The sequence below is a fragment of the Desmodus rotundus genome, chromosome 12, assembly GCF_022682495.2.
Source record: "Desmodus rotundus isolate HL8 chromosome 12, HLdesRot8A.1, whole genome shotgun sequence".
NCBI lineage: Eukaryota > Metazoa > Chordata > Mammalia > Chiroptera > Phyllostomidae > Desmodus > Desmodus rotundus.
Genome location: NC_071398.1, coordinates 33,795,199 through 33,816,986, shown reverse-complemented (window position 1 = coordinate 33,816,986; position 21,788 = coordinate 33,795,199). Strand labels below are relative to the sequence as shown.

Genomic DNA, 21,788 nt, shown 5'->3' with positions numbered 1-21,788 from the left:
TAAAAAAATAGAATTCTTCTAGGCTTCTGGAGGGTGAAAGTTGTACTGTCAGAAATTTAGAAGCCAAATGGAAGAGAGAGCTTGGGACCCGGTGTGGGGGTGGGGTGGGGGAGAGGATCTCAACATCTAACATTTCTTTAATCTCTTATTTATATTATGTTGTTCCCTCTTCCAAATGTGCTTGGTATCCCACATTTCAAAGACCCTTTCTATTATCCTCTCTAAAGAATAAAACTCCAATCTTTTCCTGGATGAGGGGCAGTTGCTTCACACAGGAAATTAGAGAAGAGATCCGAGGATGCTTTTCAAATAAACTTCCAATCATTCTTCCTTATGTTAACTTGCCCTTCGCCCTCATTTCCAGAGGTGATTGTTGCCTCATGATCCTTATGTTGACCCTGCAGTAGAAACTTGGTTGAATCTTGGATATTCCCATACTGGTTTAAGAATCAACTTTCAGAGGTCTGCCAAGTCAGTTATCAGTTACCACTTTTTCATCTGCTTTCCAAATTTCAAAATTTTGGTGTCATTGGTGTCATCCTCTTTTGTTCTTCTCTCTGTCCTTATGGGTTTAGTGCCTTTCTAAATGATCTCTTTACTATCATTATAGTGTGATTTCAGGAAGGAGCCAAAGGAGATGGGTGTATTCGGTTCCTTAGTCTCAAGCACTTCTTCTTTATTATTATTTGTTTGTTTATTATCTGTGTGTTTATTATCTGTCTTCCTCTCTTGAATGTGGGTTCTAGAATAACTTGTCTATTTTATTCATCCCCAGCACCCAGAACAATTTAACAAATGACTGAATCAATTTGTTGGCAAAGGAAACTTGCTACTCTCTATCAATATGTTGGTAAAAGACTCAGGTCTCTTGAGTTTCCATCCAGTGCCCTTCCTTCTACAGCATGGGTGGGATGCAGGTGATTTTACTAACTAATGATAGCAAAAATGATAGTTTTGCTAACTAATGATTTTGCTAACAAGTTACAAAGTTCTTTACCTGTTACAAAATGGTTTCAAGATCTTATCTCATTTGATCATGACAACAGCCCATGGACCAGATAGAAAAATAATTATTATTGGCCCTGTTGTAGTTATGACCCTTGCCAAGCAAGAATTATCCTGTGCTAAAGGAATCACCAACCTTGTTCCTGACCTTCAGGCCACTGCCATTTGTCTTGCCCCTCCCATCACATCCTCTGCAAATGGGACTATTCAGGCTTGTCATTTCTCAAAGCAATAGTCTTCAAGAATCCAAGACCAGCTCTCTCATAAAGCAGAAAACAGGTACAGATATGGGTAGTAATACAAGAGCCTTTGGGCAAAGAGAATGTCTGAGTTTTACATGGTTGAGGAAGAAAAAAAAGTGAGACTGTCCAAATTAGTAGAAGGTAGAGAAGAGGTTGGTACTGGGAGGGGGCTTAGATCCTGGAAGGAGAGGGAGTAAGTCCTGGAACTGGAGAGCAGTCTGTGTGTAGTGGGGAAAGAGATATGATGAAAATAACCATTTACCATAATCAGTAGACTCTCAAAAAATTAAAAGAAAAACTATAATAGAATCATAAAGCCAGTTACAAATTACTCTAGACAGCTGGTGTTATAAAACAATGACATCAAGATCTTGGGCTCTAAGACAAGCTTGGTCTAAATTCTGCCTGAGGCCCCTCAGTGAAAAGTGAAATCAGCGTGCATGGTCCTCTTTAGAGAAACAAGATGTGGCCTCAGAAATCACCCCAAGTCACACAGTTCACAGAGGTTAAAGGCTATAAAGGGCTCCACATTCTTCTTGAGCTACTTGCTGTCCTCTCTTGGAATCTGCCTGCCACCTCGTGGGTAGATAAGGTTATTACCTGCCTCCAAAGCCTGGGAGGCCCAGGCACAACAGAGGTTATGGCCTCTGTTACTTACCTGCAGCCAGAAATCTCTCAGAAGCAGAAATTTAGGATGAGGTGTTGGCAAGGGGTCCACATCCTCAAACTTGCATTAGATAAAAATGAGTCTTGGTGTGGAAAGAGGCTAAAGTCATCTTATTAAGCTACAAAAACCATTGCAGAAGAGCATAAAGAAACCAGTATTGTCCATAATGTTAAAATAAGTAAGTATATAGAATAATAATAGCATCTAAGTGTCCTGAGATCTTCAACATGTGGACACAGTACTAATGCCTCTGCACTCTTTAGTGACTCTCAAAGCACGGTGTCAGTACTGCCATGACTTTTCTTTTTACAAAAAGGAAAATTGAGACTTAGCATGATTGTTAAAAAACTTGCCCAGTGTCTCATAGCAAAAAAGTAGCAGGGATATGACTCTGTAGTCTGAATTCTCAGACATTGTCTTATACTGCTTCCCTAAGAAGAACATAACATGTATGTATGCAGAGTGTCAACAGTGGTTATTTAGGGAGTTAGGAAAAGGGGAGGTAGGTCAACTTTCATCTGCTACTTTACATAATTTTGTACTGTTTACATTTTTTCAATGAGCACATATTATTTAATAATAAAATATAAAGATTTACTTTAAGTAAAAATTCTGCTGCCCAAACACACACACAGAAGAAAATTCAAATTACTCTGGAACTTAGACCCTGTTTACTGAGCAATTACTGTGTACTTTGTTGAGTGCTAAGCACTTCACATTCGAGACTTCACTAAATCCCCACAACCATGTCTGGAGGGAGGGAAGTCTCACTAACCCTTTTTACAGAAGAGGAACCTGAGACTCAGAGATGTCAACTGACCTCACCAGGGTCACATAACAATACAAGAGTTCAACTCAGGTCTGGCTGGTTTCAGAGCCCGTGATTTTACCTACTTTAGTATACTAGTCATGCAGGAATGATCCCAATGATAATAATAGAAGTTTAAGTGCTTATCATGCCCCAGACCTGTGCTTTTCATACATGATCTCATCAAATCTCTATGGCAATCCCATATTATAGGTGAGGAAACTGAGGCTCAGCAGTGAGGAACTTACTTGCCCAGGGTCAGCCAGCAGACGTGGGACTGGATCTCAATCAGATCACCACACTAGCACTGGTATCCACCCGGTGGCTCAGATCAGAAATTCAGTAGTTATCCTTGACTCCTTCTCTTTCCTTTTCCTCCTCATGTCTAATCCATTGGTTACATTTGGTTCCCGCTTCCAAAATACATACTCATTTCTCACTATCCAGCTATTTGCAGCCCCAGTGGAAGCTACCACCATCTTTCATCTAGGTCATTGTGAAGGATTCCTCACCATTCTCCATGCTTCCATTCCTGCCTCTTGGCCCCTATCCTATGTATGCTCTACATTGCAGTCAATGTGATCTTTTTCAAAACTCTTGCTAAATGTCCTCTCATTTAACCTTTATCAGGGTCTTGGGAATGAATTAAGTCTGCAAAGAATGGTATGAGTGACAGTTTTCTCCCTTTTCCTAAGGATAATGCTAGCTAATACCATTCTCTCTCTAATATAATAGGAGATGACCTAATTCATCACATGCAATGGATGCCTTACAGTGTTAGGGCTTAATTCTCTCCAAGAACTAGGTGGAGACGGTTACAAAAGTGTCCTGTCACACTTCAACTATCAATGACCATAGCCTATTAGGCCCTTGTGACCTGCCAGCCACTGCACCTCCAGCTCTGCAGGCTCACCTTTTTTCTACTAACCTTTTTCTGAACACAAGAGCTCTTTTCTGTTTCTCATTTATAGAAGCCTCATTCCTGCCTCATGACTTTTGCAAAGGCTGTTTGTTCTGCCTTGAACCCCTGTCCTCAGGGCTTCTAAGGCCAGCTCCCTCTGTTAGTCATTCAGATCTCAAGCTCAAAAGCTACCAGCTCAGAGAAGCCCTCCCAGATACCTTAATTAAAGATGCACTGCCAACACCTGCTGTTCCACCACCTGTTTTATTTTACAGCACTTATTTACCATGATGTGAAAGTGCTTTCTGTGTTCACTCACTTAATGTGTATCTTCCCACTCACAGCTAAGCACCACAGGGCAGTTCTATTTTATTCATAGCTTAGTTCTCAACAACCAGCAGAAAGCTTTTTACAGGGAAGCAATCTGTAAAAGTGTATTTGGAGAAATTATCAGATGTTTATTTTGTGCCAATAACTGGGCTAAGAGCTTTGCAATGTATCCTTCTATCACCCCCAACACTGTCCAATGGAAATGTAATGTAAGCCATTTAAAATTTTCTAATAGCCACATTAAAAGAAGTAAAGAGAAACATTAAATCCACATTAATAATATATTTTAATACTGACATTTTCCAAGTATTAACTTCTTCTCATCAATTGACTGCAAAAGAACATGTTTACTTTGTTTTTTTCCCCTCCTCTTCAATCCCCCCCCCCAACCCCGTCTTCCTTCTGGGTCCCGAAGAGCTCTGTGGTGCCTCAAAGTTTCGGATTTGCAGGCTTTCACTTCAGGCCAAAGCTTCAATGTCCCCAAACTGAGGTTCAGCCTTACTGCCTCTTCTTTATGTTTCTCAGTGTGTATGCACAAGCCCGTCAGGGGCTGCATCGTGAGAAAGCAGGAGGCGCCCCTCTGGTGAGGCCTTAAAATGCCTTCCTGTGTAGGTGTCCAGTTAAGCAGATGTGACAAGGGGCAAGTCACTAGGGGTCTTAACCGGATGTGGGTAGGAAACAACCAAGAAGGAACTCCAGAACCAGGGAGCATGGGCAGGTGCTGTGACTGGAAGTGCATGAGGAAAGATGAGAAGTGACATGCACAACCTTCAAAGGCAGAGGGGGCCCTCCCAAGAAGAAGTCAAGGGACCCAGATCACGAAGCTCAAAGCTCGACGTCCTACCCAGACCATCCAACTGTGGGAGCCAGAAGAGAAGTTAGCGCTGGTGTTTGAAGCCAAGTTGGAGCTAGAAATTGACTTCTCCACTAAGGATGTAAGAACTGTAAGCTTGGGAGGAGGATTTATTCCTTGGCAGGGTCTTTGTGGGGAGGGAGCTGGACAGGGCTTCCTTGAGGTCAAGAGAGACCTTGGGAGGCTTCTTTGAGTTATATTGAGAATGGTCAATGCCAAAGTAAAATGTACCAAAAAAAGTGCATGCCATATTTTAAAGATTTACATTGAACGAATTACACAAAAACATACCCAAGGCAATATGATTTTGTAGACAATTTGATTTACAAGAAATAACAAGGTGGTCTGGTAATGGGGCACAACTTCTAAGTTTATGGTGAATGAGACCTCGATCTCTCAATCCAGTCATCCTGCTCTGTAACTCTCTGAAAATTGAAGATAATTTAAGGAGTTAGAGGTTAGTTTTCCAGGCTCCTGAGAATAAGCTGTAAAGGGGATTTGTGATAAATGGAGGTCTTGAGAGGTCTTTTATCAGGTCGCCAGTGGTGGAGGCACATTGATCCCTGATGCAACATTGGAATGAGTAAAGAGGAGTGCTGTGTGTAGAGAGTGAGGTTTGTCATGGTGGGGGAGGTTTGTCATTCTGGCTGAGACTGTCACAGTGACTCTGTGACCACACATCATATAAGGACTGCAGAGCATCAGGTGAGAGGTGCTGGGAGATTATAAGGTAGAGTTCTGTGCCTATTGGAGAATAATATGAAAGGAGGTTTATGCTATGGGAGATGTTGAGGCCATATTTGTAGGGCCAAGGTTGTGTGATACCTTGGAGAGGGGGCTCTACTGAAGGGAAGTTACTGTTTAGTAGTCTCTGATGGAGGTTTGATTGTGCACGCCCAGATGTTGACTTAGGTCTTTCATTCAATTCACAAATGTCTATTGAGTGCCCACTCTGTGTCAGGCACTATGTACTAGGAATACAGTGGGAAATAAAAGAGTTCCTATCTTCATAGGAATGACCTCTAGATCATTCGTATCTAATAGAATAGATCGGGAGCCACATATATAATTTAAAAATTTCCAATAGCCAAATTTTGAAAGAGAAAGAAGAAACAGGTAAAATTAATTTAAAATTTTTATATATTTTATTTAACTCAATATATCCAAAATATTATCTCAACATGTAATGTAAAGATATTAGTGAGATGCATATGTTTTTTCCCTCTTTTTCTGCAATGTCTTTAAAATGTGGTGTGTTTGTGTTTTACAGTTGCCCCATATCTCAGTTATGATTAGACACATTTCAGGTGCTCTATAGCCACACGTGGCTCATAGCTACTATACTGGACACTGCAGCTAATGCTATAAAGAAAACAAATTAACAGAGATGTTTATGGTAGTGATAAATGCTATAACAAAAAATAAAGTGGGGTTAGAAGATCAAAAAGGGAGGTGATGCTTTAGGTAGAGTGAGTGGTCAGACTGGGAAGGCCTCACTGAGGACGTGTCATCTCAGGAGAACTGAAGGAAGTGAGAGAGCAAGGGAAGGAGGGAATGAATCATGCAGGGCAGAGAGCAAGCTTGGACTGTTTGAGGAGCTCCAAGGAGGCTGTATGGCTGAACCAAAGTAGGCAAGGTAATTGAGGGAGGTAGGAGATGAGACCTATGGTAAAGTCTGTAAGGTTTTATTCTGGAAGTAATTGGAAATTATTGAAGGTTTGAGAGTGGAAAGATTGCACGATCTGGTTTAACATAAAAGAGGGGGCTTTCAGGGCCCCTGGGAAATAACTAGGTATCCATGGGTGATAGAGGGTCTGATAGGAGGGTAGATGTGAAGGAGGTCAGTTGCAGTAGGGAACACTGAGGAACATGATCTCAAGTCACCAGATGGTGGGGAGACTCAGGTTTCCATGAGGAACGAGTAATATGAGGGCTCAGTTAGTGGAAGAGGACTGAGGACTTTTTATTTGTTTGGGTTGTCACTGGTTTGGGGAGGAGCAGCAAGGAATGTTATCATAGGTTCATCTGTTGGGTGTCAGGAAATGCAGGGGGAGGTTTTAATAGGAGTATAGTCATCAAGGGCAGTGTGTTGTGTTCACAGGAGCAACTGAGGATATTTCATCTGTTGAAGTGCGTGGGCTGCCTCCACAGTGCCCTTGTTTATAATGAAATGAACCAGGCTCTCAGGAAGAACCATGTTTAGGAGGTAGCATGAGGAGTGCTGTGTCTGCCACAGAATTCCCTCATGGCGGAATGGTGTGGGGCAAGTTAAAATTAAGGTGTCTTTATTATTGTTACTTTTAAATATTTTATTATGAAATATTTCAAACATATATAAAAATATGAGAAACAATACTAACAAAGCCTAGGGTATACATCCTCCAACTTTATTCATCATAACATTTTGACCTATTTGTTTCAGACTTGTTTTAGGAACTAAAAACATTACAGATAGAGCTGAAGCTCTAGTCATTCCTTTCTTAATCCTATTTTCTTCCCTCTCCAGGGGTAACACAATCCTCAAGTTGGTGAAGGATTTTTCCCATCCATGTTTTTACACTTCTACTGCAAATGGATGTACCCACAAACATTTAGTATGGCTTTGCATGTTTTCAAGCTTTACATAAATGGTTTCACACTATAAAAATCATCTTGCGATGGTTCTTTTCATTTAACATGTTTTTCCAGACTCAGTCCAATTGATACATGTAACTCTATCTCATTTTCACTGCTGGATGCCTACCATTCCACTAGATGGATATACCATATTTTGTTGTTCCATTCTCTGATTAATGGACATTTAGGTGGTTTCCATCTTTGAGCTACTGTAAGCACTGCTGCTGTGAAAATCATTACATCTCCCTCTTTGTGTACATATGAAAGAGTTTCTAGGGTATTCCTAGGACAATAGTTGCAGGGGTGCACATATCCACAACTTTGTACTTCAGTCCTGGTTTTATCATTCAGGAATCTGATGAGAAAATTAAGTGATAAAAAGTTAAACCCAGCTGTGCTTTTCCCCTTTGAGTTTTATTTCCATTCTGTAAAATGAACATGATAATACTAGCTACTTCATAAAGTTGTAAGAATTAAATAAGAACATGAATGTAAAGTACTTAATACAATATCTTACACAAAGTAGGTGCTCAATACCTGGAAGCTTTTATATCTTAGGGAGACAGGAAAATAAAATGGTTAAAGGCTCACTCAGGCTTTAGAGTACTGTCTTATAACAGGACCTGGGTGTAAAGGATGTCTCTGCTCCTTCCCCTCTGGATGCTCTTGGGAAATCACTTTACTTTTCTGAGCTTCAATTTCCTCATCCATTATAAGACAGCAAATGGGTACAATTGTGAATATCTGTTCTCTAATTAAGAATCTGGGTGGGTCATGATCTGACTGCAATTATATAGCATAATCATAACAGCCACCACTTGTGAATATGAATAAAGTAAGGCTAACATTTATTGTTTCCTAACTCCTATGAAGTATTGGTGTTATTCTAACTTTACAAATGATGAGACCGAAGCCCTGACAGAATGGCCACCCAGGGTCACGTTGTTAATAAAGTGGTAGGGACAGAATTTGAAACCAGGTCAGACTGATTTAAAAATTGTGTTCTAACCACTAGACAATATTATTGCATTAATTGTCTACCCATTTAGTCAGCAGCTGCCCATCATTTTCAGCAATGGTTTCCAAACCTTTTTTAAAGGAATGGAAGCACTTTGCCCAGCAAAATCATATATGGAACCCCAGTTTATAAAGCAAATGAAGTTAGAATTACTCCAATTAAAGCGGGGGTAGTGGCTCTCTGAACCTAAACAAATTGCTTCATCTCTCTGATATTCAGTTTCTTCATTTGTAAGATGAGGATATTGATGCCAACCTAATAGCATTGTTATGTGGATCAACTGAGATGATATATGCAAAGCACTTGGCATAAAGCCTGGCATATGATTAGAACCAAATAAGAGTGGCTGTTGTTGCAATTACGGCTGTGGTTGTTATCACCTTCAGGACTGTCTTCACTGACCACAGGATGGAGTGGAAATTTCTCAGCCTTGTATTCATGGCCCTCCATCATCTGACCAAACCTGCATTTCTAGCCTTCAACACCTACACTATAACAAACTGAATTAAGTCCCCAATCCAGTATCCTGCAATACCAGTTCTTTGTTTATACGTGCCCACTGGGGTACCCCCCTTGCCCCTCTCTTGACCCAAAAGTATGAAAGTGTGTTTTTAAAAAATATTATGTAAAACATCCATTATGGAAATTTTCAAAATATACAAAAGTAAAAAGCTAGTATAAAGAACCCTCATGTATCTACTACCTAGCTTTAGTAATTGCTGACCTTATTTCCTATACTCCAATATACTTATGTCACTAGATTATTTTGAAGTAAATCTTAATTTGTCATTTATCTGTAAATCCATCGTTTGTATCTCTTTTGTAAACACATAACTACAGTACCATTTTCACATCTTAAAAAATGAATAATTTTTTAATGTCAATTTATCAGTGTTCAAATTTTCTTCATCACCTCAGAAATCTTTTTTTAGTTGACTTGTTAAAATCAGGATACAGCCCTGGCTGGTGTGGCTCAGTGGATTGAGTACTGGCCTGTGAACCAAAGGGTCGCTGGTTCGATTCCCAGTCAGGGCACATGCCTGGGTTGCAGGCCAGGTCCCCAGTAGGGGGTGTGCAAGAGGCAACCACACATTGATGTTTCTCTCCCTCTCTTTCTCCTTCCTTCCCCTCTCTCTAAAAATAAATTTAAAAAAAATTTTTAAGTCAGGATACAGACAAGGTCTATACGGTGCATTTAAGTGATATGATCCTGTTCCGGCCAAGATGGAGGCGCAGTTAGATATGCTTCACTTCCTTGCATGACCAAAAGAAGGATAACAACCAATTTTAAAACAAGAAAACAACCAGAACTGCCAGAAAATTGAACTGTATGGAAGTCTGACAACCAAGGAGTTAAAGAAGAAACATTAATCCAGACTGACTGGAGGGGTGGAGATGGGAAGCTGGGGTGGCGAGGACATGCAACAAGGTGGCAGCTGGCAGACCAAGATATACCACATTCACATGCAGATAAGCCTAGAGGAGCAACTGGGGAGCAAGACAGACCACGCAACCCAAAGTTCCAGCACAGGAAACTAAAGCCTCAAAACCTCTGGCAGTAAAATCCTATGGGAGTTGTGGTAGTGGGAGAAACTCCCAGTCTCACAGGAGGGTCCGCTGGAGGAGCCCACAGGATCCTAGACTGTACATGAGCCCACCCACCCAGGAATCAGCACCTGAAAGGGCACAATCCACTTGTGGGAAGTAAGGGAAGTGACTGAAACTGGGGCGAGAGCCAAGCAAGTGGCACTGTTCCCTCTCTGGCCCTCCCCCATAAATAGCACCACAACTCAAAGAAGTGGGTTGCCCCGCCCTGGTGAATACCTAAGGTTCTGCCCCTTACAACGTAACAAGCATGCTAAGACAAAGAAGTATGGCCCAAATGAAAGAACAGATCAAAACTCCAGAAAAAAATTGAAATTAAGAACATTGTAACAATAGCCACAGGGGAGTGGGGAGGTGATAGTGGGGAGAGGGGTCTATAGGATCTACTATAAAGGACACAAGGACAAAATCAAGGGGGAGGGTAGAGGTGGGGAAGGGAGGTGGGACTGGCTGGGGTGGGGTGGAGGGAAGGGGAGAAAATGCAGACAATAATAACTGAATAAAAATTAATTAATTATTTTTTTAAAAACTCCAGAAAAAGATCAAAGCAACAAGGAGAGAGCCAACTTATTAGATGCAGAGTTCAAAACACTGGTAATCAGAATGCTCACAGAAATGACTGAGTATGTATGGAAAATAAAGGAAGAAGTGAAGGCTATACAAAGTGAAATAAAGAAAAATATACAGGGAACCAACAGTGAAGGGAAGTAAACCAGGACTCAAATCAATGATTTGGACCAGAAGGAAGACATAAACATTCAACCAGAAGAGAATGAAGAAACAATAATTCAAAAAAAAAAATGAGAAGAGGCTTAGGAACTTCAAGGACAACTTTAAATGTTCCAACGTCGGAATCATTGGAGTGACAGAAGGAGAAGAGGAGCAGCAAGAAATTGAAAACTTATTTGAAAAAATAATGAAGGAAAACTTCCCCAATCTGGTGAAGGACCTAGACATACGAGTCCAGGAAGCTCAGAGAATCCCAAAGAAATTGGATCCAAGGAGAAACACACCAAGACACATCACAATTAAATTACCCAAGATTAAAAATAAGGAGAGAATCTTAAAAGCAGCAAGAGAAAAGGAGACAGTTACCTACAAAGGAGTTCCCATTAGACTAGCAGCTGATTTCTCAAAAGGAACCTTACAGGCAAGAAGGGGCTGGAAAGAAGTATTCAAAGTCATGAAAGGCAAGGACTTACCTTTCCAAGATTTATTACTTTTCCAAGATTATTCTATCCAGCAAAGCTATCATTTAGAATGGAAGGGCAGAGAAAGTGCTTCCCAAATAAGGTTAAGTTAAAGGAGTTCATCATCACCAAGTCCTTATATATGAAATGTTAAAGGGACATATCTAAGAAAAAGATGATCAAAACTATGAAGAGTAAAATGACAACAAACTCACATCTATCAACAACTGAACCTTAATAACCAAAATCAATAACTAATGAATCAAACAACTTGAACAGGAACAGAATCACAGAAATGGGGATTACATGGAGGGTTATCAGAGGGGAGTGGGAGCAGGGAGAATGGGGGAAAAAGGTACAGGGAATAAGAAGCATAATTGGTAGGCACAAAATAGACAGGGAGAGGTTAAAAATAGTATAGGAAATGGAGAAACCAAAAAACTTATATGTATGACTCATGGGCATGACTAAGCGAAGGGGAGTGCTGGAGGGAGGGGTGGTAGGGCGGATGGTGATAAAGGCGAGAAAAAAATGGGACAACTGTAATAGCATAATCAATTAAAAACATGATATGATCTTTAAATTTGTTCTTATCTTTAAGTTTCTACCCCCTTCTTTTTTTTCTCCTACAATTTTTTAATTGAAGAAATTGGACCATTAATCCTCTAAAATTTTCCATGGAAAATACCAGGGAGGTTTGGCTAATTTCTTCTCCCTGGACCCTTTACTAGGTTCCTCTGTACCTTTTTTCCCCTGGCAAACTAATAGTTAGATCTAGATTTTAGAGGTTTGAATCAGACTTGGGGGTAACTTTTGGCAAGAATACTTCATAGGTGGTGATCTCTGACTTGTCTTGTCTCTTTCAGTGTTGGGTGGACCCATGGGTTCAGACTGCCAGTCTGACCCACCATTCTAAGGTTCCTTGTCAGGGTTTTACCAGCTTTAGTAGTCATTGATGCTAGCCTAGATGCATTATTTTATTAAGTTGTGCAAAATGGTAATATTATAATTCTATCATACCATCTGCATTTATTAGCTGCAAATCCTCATATAAAGAAAGACTTTTTTGTTTGCCCTAAGATACAATTAATACAGGAAAAGGAATGAATGCTTGATCCCTTCTTTTTATTTATCAACTTTCAAAATAATGAATTGGTTCCTTGCACCCTCTAAAGGTAACCAATGAATTTGTTGTTTTTAGTACCATTATGAATTCTTCAATATCCAGCTCAAAAACTTCCCCAAGTTTTCTTACCCTGAATCTAAAGGAATTTCTCCCTTCTGCTGAATTTAATTTAACACATCTTTTCTAGTGGTATCCAGCACTTTCTACCTGTGCACTTCCTTTATATTCAGCTGTATCATAAGCTCCTTGAAGGCAGTCTGTATAGCACTTAACATAATGTCTCAGGAAGTGCTTCTCAAACTTCATTGTGCATAGGAATCTTGGTGGCATAGGGGAAGATGTCTAATTAAAATGCATATTCTGATTCATTGTCTCTGGGGTGGGGCTGAGATTCTCATTTCTCACAAGCCCAGGTGATGCTGATGCTGCTGGTTCAAGGACTACACTTAAAATATGAGAAATCTATCTCATTCATTCAGTAAGAAGTGCCAATTCTGGGCCAGTTCATGGGTTAGGCCCTGCTACCTTAAAATGCAAAGGTTTTGTGTGTGTGTGTGTGTGTGTGTGTATGTTATTAGAGAGTTTTATTTTTATTTTTAAGTATAGTTGGTATATAATACATATTATACTACTTTCAGGTGTAGAGTTTTAGTTTTTAAATTTATTCTTTTGAATAGGTAATAGTACACACTGTGAACAAATAAATATTTTTTCATAAATTTCAAAAAGCACCCAGTGAAAGTACATCAGTCCCAGAGGTGATCACTGTAACTTCTTTCTTTAAAAAAAGATTTTATTTATTTATTTTTAGAGAGAGGGGAAGGGAGGGAGAAAGAGAGGGAGAGAAACATCAATGTGTGAGACAAACATCAACGAATCGGTTGCCCCTCGCATGCCCCCAACTAGGGACCAGGACAGCAATTTAGTCATGTGCCCTGACTACGAATCCAACCAGCAACCTTTAGATTTATGGGACTATGCCCAACCCACTAAGCCACACCAGTCAGGGCTACTATTACCTCTTGAGTTTTATACCAGAGACATTTTATACCTATGAGAGCATATATTTGTACCATTTTTCTTCTTTAAACACATTATTCACACTGCTCTGCCACTTTCTTTTTTCATTTTGCTATATCTTAGAGATTGTTCTGTATCTCAACATATATCTCTACATCTTTCTTAATGGACGATGTTGTGTCCACACAAGATGCATTGGCTGTTTTTATGAAGTATACAGTGAAGTGTGACTACTTCTTGGTTTCTTTCTCATCCTACACATTCCCTAGAGAAAGCAGGTGTCTCATCTTCCATTCTTTCAATTCTCTGAATTACCTGGCTTATGTTGGTACACTTTTGTCAGTTTCATTTGATCTAGAAAACATCCATCACTCATTTACACAAGCATGTCTACACTTTTTTTCTTCAGATTCCAGTCTCCCTAGACTGAAATTGTTTCTTTACTCTCTATTTCCTTTGCACTCACAAGTTACTCAAAGACATTCTCTTGTTTTGATAATATATTATTGTGAATACACATGAGGTCAGTTCAGAAACAGTCCAGCTATTGTTAATATAACGAGATCAGTTTGCACAACATAGATGTAACCTGGCAGCCAAGAACAGTGGACTGGATGTGCATGCATAAGCAATGATGACTTCACTGTACTAGTCAGTGGGGGCAGTAGATGCCATTGAGTGAGCATATGTACTGTGTGGTCATGGTATTAAAAATGACTTGAGCGAGTAGAGCAAGGAATCTACATCAAATTTTGCATTAAACTCAAACATTCCTCTGTGGAAACTATCCAGATGATTGAGAAGGCTTTTGGGGATGATGCAGTGCATGCAGCATGAATAAAAGTGTGGCATAAATGCTTCAAAGATTGTCAAGAATCTGTTGAAAATGATCCACATTCTGCAAGGTGTGCAACAAGCAGAACACCTGAGAATGTTGAACGTGTATGGGCTGCAATCAACAAAGATGGGTGACGGACAGTGCAAGAACTAGAAACTGATCTGGGGATTCCCAAAACTACTGCATCCGAGATTTTGATGCAGAATCTTGGCATGAAACATGTCACGGTAAAATTCATTCCATGGCTTTTGCTACCAGAGCAGAAGGAACATCTGCTGTTGCTAATGACTTGGTTCAACTGTTTACCAATGAACCAGATTTCCTCAAGAGGGTCATAACCAGAGATGAATCGTGGATCTATGGCTGTGGTCCAGAAACAAAGGCCCAGGCATTCCAATGGAAGTTGCCTGGTTCTCCATGCCTGAAGAAGGCATGGCAAAGTCACAGCAAGATCAAGACCATGTCAACTGTGTTTTTTGATTGGGAAGGTGTTGTCCTTCATGAGTATGCCCATCCAGGTCAAACAATTAATAAGGAGTACTACCTCAATGTTCTTTGTTGGTTGAGAGATGCAGTACTATGAAAACACACGCAGTTATGGGTCACTGGTAATTGTCAGCTTCATCATGACAATGCACTCGCTCATGCATCACATCTCCTGAAGAGTGTTTTGGTAAAACATCAAATCCCCCGGTGACTCAACACCTCTACCACCCAAATTTGGTGCCGTGCAACTTCTGACTTTCCCAAAACTGAAGTCACCTTTGAAAGGGAAGAGATTTCAGACCATCACTGAGATTTGGGAAAATATAATGTCAGCTGATGGTAATTCCAACAAAAGATTTTTCAGGGTTTTGAACAGTGGAAGAGACACGGAGAGAACTGTGTGAGGGTCCAAGGTGCCTATGTTGAAGGGGACTGACACATCATTGCCCCATGTACAATGTTTCTTGTATCTTGTATCTTCAATAAATGTCTCTATTTTTCATACTCCATGGCTGGATACTTTCTGGACATACCTCATACAAGTGTATAAAATATCTATTGACAGGGTACAGGACACACCACCCCAAAATATAATGCCTTGGTGTGTTGACTATTTCAAGCTGAAGGAGTTTGAGAAAATAGATGCAGGAATGACTCTCTGACCTTCCCCCAAAGCAAGTCATAACACCCTCAGGTGAGAAGTACCCTCTCTTCACCCTGATGAAAGGACCATCTTTGTGTCCAAGACTGAGGGACTCCCAAAAGGAATCTGAAGGAAGGCCTTGCTAAACTTCCCAAAGTTTACTACGCTAAGCTCATATCCCTTTGGTCCTATCACCTTTTTCCATGACTTTCCAGTCTTCATCAAATGTAGCACAAAAACATACAGGTTTAACCTGCCACTTTAGGTTTCCATTTCCTTATGAAGGTGCCCATGTCCCATAAAACTTATATTAAATAAATTTATATGCTTTTCTCTTGCTAATCTATCTTTTGTTACAGAAGATCAGCCAAGAACCTAGAAGGGTAGAAGGAAAAGATACTTTTTCCTCTCCTACAATATACTTAAGGAAAAAATAAAAACACTAATAGTAGAAGCCTTCTGTCACCCGCCTCCTCCTCCATTTTCCCCAACAGCATAACTACTATCCTGAATTTCGCATTAGTCATTCTCTGGCTTTCCTTTTCTCAGTGGTTCTCGGGCTCTAGTGTATCAGAATCACCTAGTGGGCTTGTTAAAACACAGACTGTTGGGAGCAGCAGTTTCTGATTCAGTAGGTCTTCTAAGTTTCCAAGTGATGCTACTGCTGATCCTAGGATGACACTTTGAGAACCACTGCTTTACCTCAAAGGTAGTCTTGATTTCTATATGATGACTCTGGTGCTACCCCAAAACCTAGCCACTTCATAAATGTGTCTTAAGAACCTCCCCTCATTTTTCCTCTACTCCACTTTCTTTCTTTTAATTGTTGTTCAACTACAGTTGTCTCCACCATTTTCTATCACCCAATTTATGAGCATCCAATCTTTGCTATATATTTTAATTGATTATGACATTTGTCCAGTCACCAATTTTTCCTTTTCTGTGCATGATCCCATTTATAACTTGCTTCTCATTTGTGTGTGTGTACCTGTGTCTATCTATTATTGTTAGTTAACCAGAAGGAAGAGTATGAGCAACATTTATTTACATGTCTTAGTCATCTAGTCTGTAAGCTCTTTGAAAGCAGGAACCAAGTGAAGGGGTTCAGAATATGCCACCCCAAAATATGCTACTTTGGCACACTGATGATTTTAAACTAAAGGCACTTGAGACACAGAGGATGCAGAAAGGTCCCTGTCCTCCCCCTTTCTACCTAAAGGCAGGTCATAACATTATCCTTGAGAAAAGTGCCTTCCCTGTACCAAGAAGAGAACAATCTAATCACCAGAGTCTGGGCGTCAACCCAGGTCCATACAAACAAACCTACTAAAATAACCATGATCTGCCCCCATATCTTTCCTAGTCAATGTTCCACAGTTTATTGTCCCTAGTACAAGCCCCTTTGTGTTGTTACATCCCCAGTTTGTTGCTCTTTGTATTAAAGAGTATGTAAGCTTTTAGGCCTAACAGCTTCTTTGAGTCTTTATTTGCCTTTTGAAGACTCCAGTGTAAAAATGTTAAATAAATTTGTATGTTTTTCTCCTGTTAATCTGTCTCATGTCAGTTTACTTCTTAAGCCAGCCACAGAACTTAAGAGAGCAAAAGAAAGTTTTTCCTGTCTCTTCACAATTTAATTTCCCTTTGTAGTCCACTTCCTCAAGTTAGCTACACACCACAGTCTGCAAACTTAGCTGCTTATAGAGCCAAAGGATATGTAAATGAGTGAAACTGGCCAGGTGGAACTTCACTGATCTAGAGACCATGTCTTATGCAAGGAGGGCCGCTGTTACTCAGACTTAAGCCAATCACGGGCCCATTATTCTCTGATTTTCCCATATTTCAGGAGAACCCAAAAATAATCCCAACTAATTCAACATTTTAAGACACAGAGCAGGCACACAGAGGACACAGAGATTCCATTCAGAAAAGTCTGCAGGAACTGCAACTGAATCCATTTCATGTTTGAAGACCTTTTCCATGGATGGATGGATGGATGGATGGACAGTTGAGTGAGTGACTGAGTAAATAATGAATCTGGGTCATTGTTGCAGCTCTTTGGGAGAACAGAGGGAACAAGTTATTGTTGAGTACCTACTACATACCTGGCCTTGTGCAAGGGATGTCACATACCTTAGCTCATTTGACCTTCATAACAACATTACTAGGTCATTATTATCATTCGTGTTTATTTCTACAGATGAAGAAGCGGTTGCTTAGAAAGGCCCAGGGTCTTACCACTAGTTTTCTTTATTCATAACCTACCTAATTTAGAAAAAAAAACCATAAGGATTTCAAATGACTCATATGATTTAAGCTGGGTCCTCAGCCTTGGATTCCAGATAGCTGTTGTACCAAATTGCCACCAAGGGAATCAGGTTCTAAAAAGGCAGGAGGGAGATAGTTCAGGAGCAGGTTTGATTCCTTGGGCATCTGACCAAGCAACTCAGCTCCATGCTACTCAAGGATGTCAGCCAGTACTAAAGAGCTAAGACATAAGGGGTCTCTTGCCATCTTGATGTGCCCTTCCCACTCCTTTCTATCTTACTACCCACTCAGAATTCAAGATTTTTGCCTACCAGCCTTGGAGCCCACTCCATCTTAAGTCCTTTCTAGAGGCCGTTGGGATAAGAAATGCAGATACAGGAGCTATTTGGTTGGAGAATACTTTATTGGAATTATTGAGCCAGGAAAGAGTGATTGTAGGATCCCACATTAGCCCCCTCTTCCAGTGGGTATCAGCAGTTCTGGGTCTTGAAGGGAACGGTCACTGGGCATCAGGAGTTGCACTCCTCAATCCTTTCAGCTAGAGGGAGAGAGGGTATGGTCAGAGGGGACCCTTGGTTGCAGGGAGCTGGACTCCTCCATGAGGAAGCCCAAGATGGGGTGGGGCACTGATGGAAAGGAATCTCTGTGCCAGTCTAAGTCCCATTCTCTAACTATTAATAGTTGAATTCCCCTTAACTTTGGTGAGGTTTATCCTCCTTTCACTATCCCCATTCTCCCTCCCAGATCCTCTGCTTCTTCCCCCACTCCCAACCTTCTTATCCTTCTAATGCTTACTACCTCTTACCTTAGGAAATGCATCCCAGTTGAGGAAAGGAAGCTTCCTTTTGATAGTCTAAAATGGAAAAAGAGAACGAGAGCTGTGTTACAGGTCAAGTGAGCATGGATTCAGTAAGCACTCACTGAGTAAGCTCTCTGCAGTGGTGCTATTGTTTTATAATTAGTAAGAACTAACATTTTCCGTGCCCTTGTTCTGTGTCTGCCTTGTACTAACTGCTTTATAGCCATGATTTTGTTTGGTCTTCAGAGAAACCTTTTGAGGCAGGTACTGTGATCATCCCCACATCACACATGAGGAAACTGAGGTTCAGAGAACTGAAGATATTTGCACGTGGGCACATAGCAAGTGTGTGGTTAAGCCACCCAACTTAGGACATCAGTTTCTTCATAGAGGATGAGGGGATTCAAATAAACTCTTGACTGATTAAGGTCTTTCTTTTGTTGGAATTGTCTTTATGGCCCTACTTCCCCACTACCATGTTAGGAAAATAAGGTATAGCCATGACAGCCTCCTGGGGAAACTTTCTACACTGGACAGCATCCAAGCATGGCAGTTATTCTCTCCTAGAATGCAGGAAAGAACCCAGAGGGCTAGAACTGGTACATGTTGCCACTACCCTGGGTAGACTGCAAACAATCAAGGAGAATAAGGAGTACCCAGACACTTACCTCGAAGAGGGCATGCCAATTCAGGAATTCCTCATTCTTAAAAGCCTGTAGGGAGAGGAAGACCAGAAGAGAGTCATTTCCAGGGGAGTATAGAGCTTAACCCCTAGCCCTCCAGTAAAGGTGAAGGGACCATAGCAGCTCTGCAAGCTCTCTACTAAGGCATTGATCTTTCTGATGTAGATGGATATTTGTGGGGGAAGCCCTACAGCATTGTACTTACAGATCGTAACTTGTCGATGTTCAGGAACTGAGTGTTAAAGGCCTAGGCAAAGAAGCAGTGTATTAGAAAAGCTGCTAAGGAGCACGAAGACAAAGAGAGGGGACAAACTCACTGCTGGAATGTCAGAAAATAGGTATTTACCTCAGGTCCTTTCGCATAATTACCAATGGTGGTTTCTTCCTGGAAAAGGAAGGGGGAGAAAGGAGGCAAATGATCAAATGACAACAAATCCCTCTTCCCAAACCCTCTCAATCAGCTCTGCCTTCCTCCACAGGCCAGTCCCCAAGCATATAGCCCATTCTCCATGTGGGGCCTCAATTAACCCAGCCTGCTCCAGCAAGGTAGGTGGCTTACAGATGTACAAGGTAAAGGGAAGGGTATTTGTAAGATAGAGAAATAAAACACCTAGACATGCATCAGGAGGAAAGGGTGGAGAAAGAGGACTCTTCCCAAGAAAAACGAGCTAGTGTTGTTCTGCAGTTGACTTGGGGTGTTCCTGAGACACCCGCACTTCACCCAGAGAGCTGGGTGCAGGAGATTAACATGCCAATTGAAGCCAAGCTGCTGAAGTGCCCTGCCTGCCTTGAATTGATCGACATTTGTTTGTTTTGTGACTTTATTGCCACCAAAGCCCTAGCCTCTGTTTCTCTCCTCCATTTGGCAACTCCCCAGGCCTCAGTGCAGCCCATCTTGATGCTCTCCCAATTTGCCCAGCTTCATTGTTCCTTATTCCTTTCTTTCCACACCAGAGGTCACAAACAGGTAGCCTACAGGCTAGACTGAAATGTTTAGACCTCATAGGGGTTTTTATTTTTAATTAATAAGAATTCATAAATCATCCCCACATCACAAATGAGGAAATTGAGGTTCAGAGAACTGAAGATATTTGCACGTGGGCACATAGCAAGTGTGTGCCCACATTTCCAGTTACTCCTGGAATTTTAAAAACTCCAGCCACACTGGGTACATTTTTCCCACTTTGCCGCAGTCAGATGGAATACACACTGTCCCCTTTTAAATTGGGCAAGCTGGTCCATCTCTCCTGAGGCCCCACCAGCGGTTTTGATCACTGACATCACTTGCTTGGATCCTAAGCAATTGAATTTGCGACCCCTGTCATAGAATTTTAAATCCAGCATGCACATTCTCTTTCCACCTTGTGATGGGGATAGAGAGGCCTCAGGATTCCTTCTGGCTAGAGACTGGCTCATAAGGATTTTTGCTATGGCCTAGGCTCCAGAGATAGTAGAGAGTTTCCAGTCACCTGGAAGCCACTCCCAAATGAAACAAAATGGTGAAGCTGAACCCAGACAACCAGCCTCAGCCCCTGTCTCCTCCCAGGATTCAGTTGTCCAGCCTGTGTAGTTGAGATTTCCTTTAACTTTGGTGAGAAGAGGAAAGAAGGTTTATCCTCATTTCACTGTCCTCAATCTCCCTCCCAGATCTTTTGCTTCTTTCCCCAACTCCCAACATCCTTATCCTTATCCACCCCATATTTTACTATCCCTTCCAGAAATATAAGCATCTTCCTCCCTACAAGTATTCCCAGTAATGTTTTGTTTTCTTCCTCCTTTCTTCCTTCCTCAGAGCCTCAACTTCTCATTCAGCCCCTGATAATATTAAAAAATAAGAATCACTTATCCAGTAATGGGTAGAAGGTAAAGAAATTGAAGAGTGAGGTAATAGGTGTAAGAAAAAGAGAATCCAAGTGATGTGCTCACCTTAGAACTACCCAGGGCAGCCCCCTGAGCAGAGTGGAGCACCAGAAGAGAGAAAAGAACCACAGCAGAAAGAACTGGGATCTTCATGGTGTCAAAGTTGGGGTGCTCTGAGGCGGGGCCTCACTGCTTGCCCTTTATATTCCCAGGGAGGCAGATGTGAGCAGAAATGGGGTCCCCACCCCACTGACTCAACCCCAGATCCTGTCACCCACCCCTGGGGCTCTGGGAGGGAAGGTGTGGACTGTTCCCCATTTACCTTGGATTTCTCAATTCACATTCTGCCCTAGGCAATAGGAAGGTGAGATGGCAATGGGATTCTTCATGCAAATGGAGCTGGGATGGAGACAGGTTGGACCTGTCTCTCCAAGGGATTGGCAGTAGCACCCAAGCACCTCTCCTTTTGTCTCTTTTCCTTATATCTTTCATTCCTCACTTACTATTCAGGCTTTTTTCCCACCCTACCCAGTTCTGCCTAAACTCCTTAGACTGGCATTGAAGACCTTTCACACTCTGGTCTCAACCTGCCTTTCTAACTTCTTCTTCTTATACTGCCTTTGCACATTCCTCACATTCTGACCGAACTGGACTCCACACTAAATATACTCTTATTTTTCTTCCTGCAAGCATTTGCCCATGCTGTTCCTTACTCCTAAAATGCTCTTCTTTCACCTCTAATTCTCAGAACCCAACAGCCATCTTGGATGAAGTTTCCCTGATTTCTTCTAGCGTCTCCCATCCCCTTGCCCCCCACACATTTTGCCCTTCTC

General features: G+C 41.3%; 1 protein-coding gene across 1 annotated transcript; it reads right to left on the bottom strand.

Moving 5' to 3' along the window:
* Positions 1–17,997: 17,997 nt before the first annotated feature.
* On the bottom strand, positions 17,998–21,141 carry KRTDAP (keratinocyte differentiation associated protein). Its single transcript, XM_045185565.2, has 6 exons — positions 21,022–21,141; positions 19,442–19,480; positions 19,301–19,342; positions 19,081–19,125; positions 18,419–18,466; positions 17,998–18,151 (listed from the first exon to the last, which is right to left on the bottom strand). The coding sequence occupies exons 1-6, from the start codon at positions 21,106–21,108 to the stop codon at positions 18,113–18,115; spliced, it is 300 nt and encodes a 99-aa protein (XP_045041500.1). The 5' UTR covers positions 21,109–21,141; the 3' UTR covers positions 17,998–18,112.
* Between the last annotated feature and the right edge of the window lie 647 nt (positions 21,142–21,788).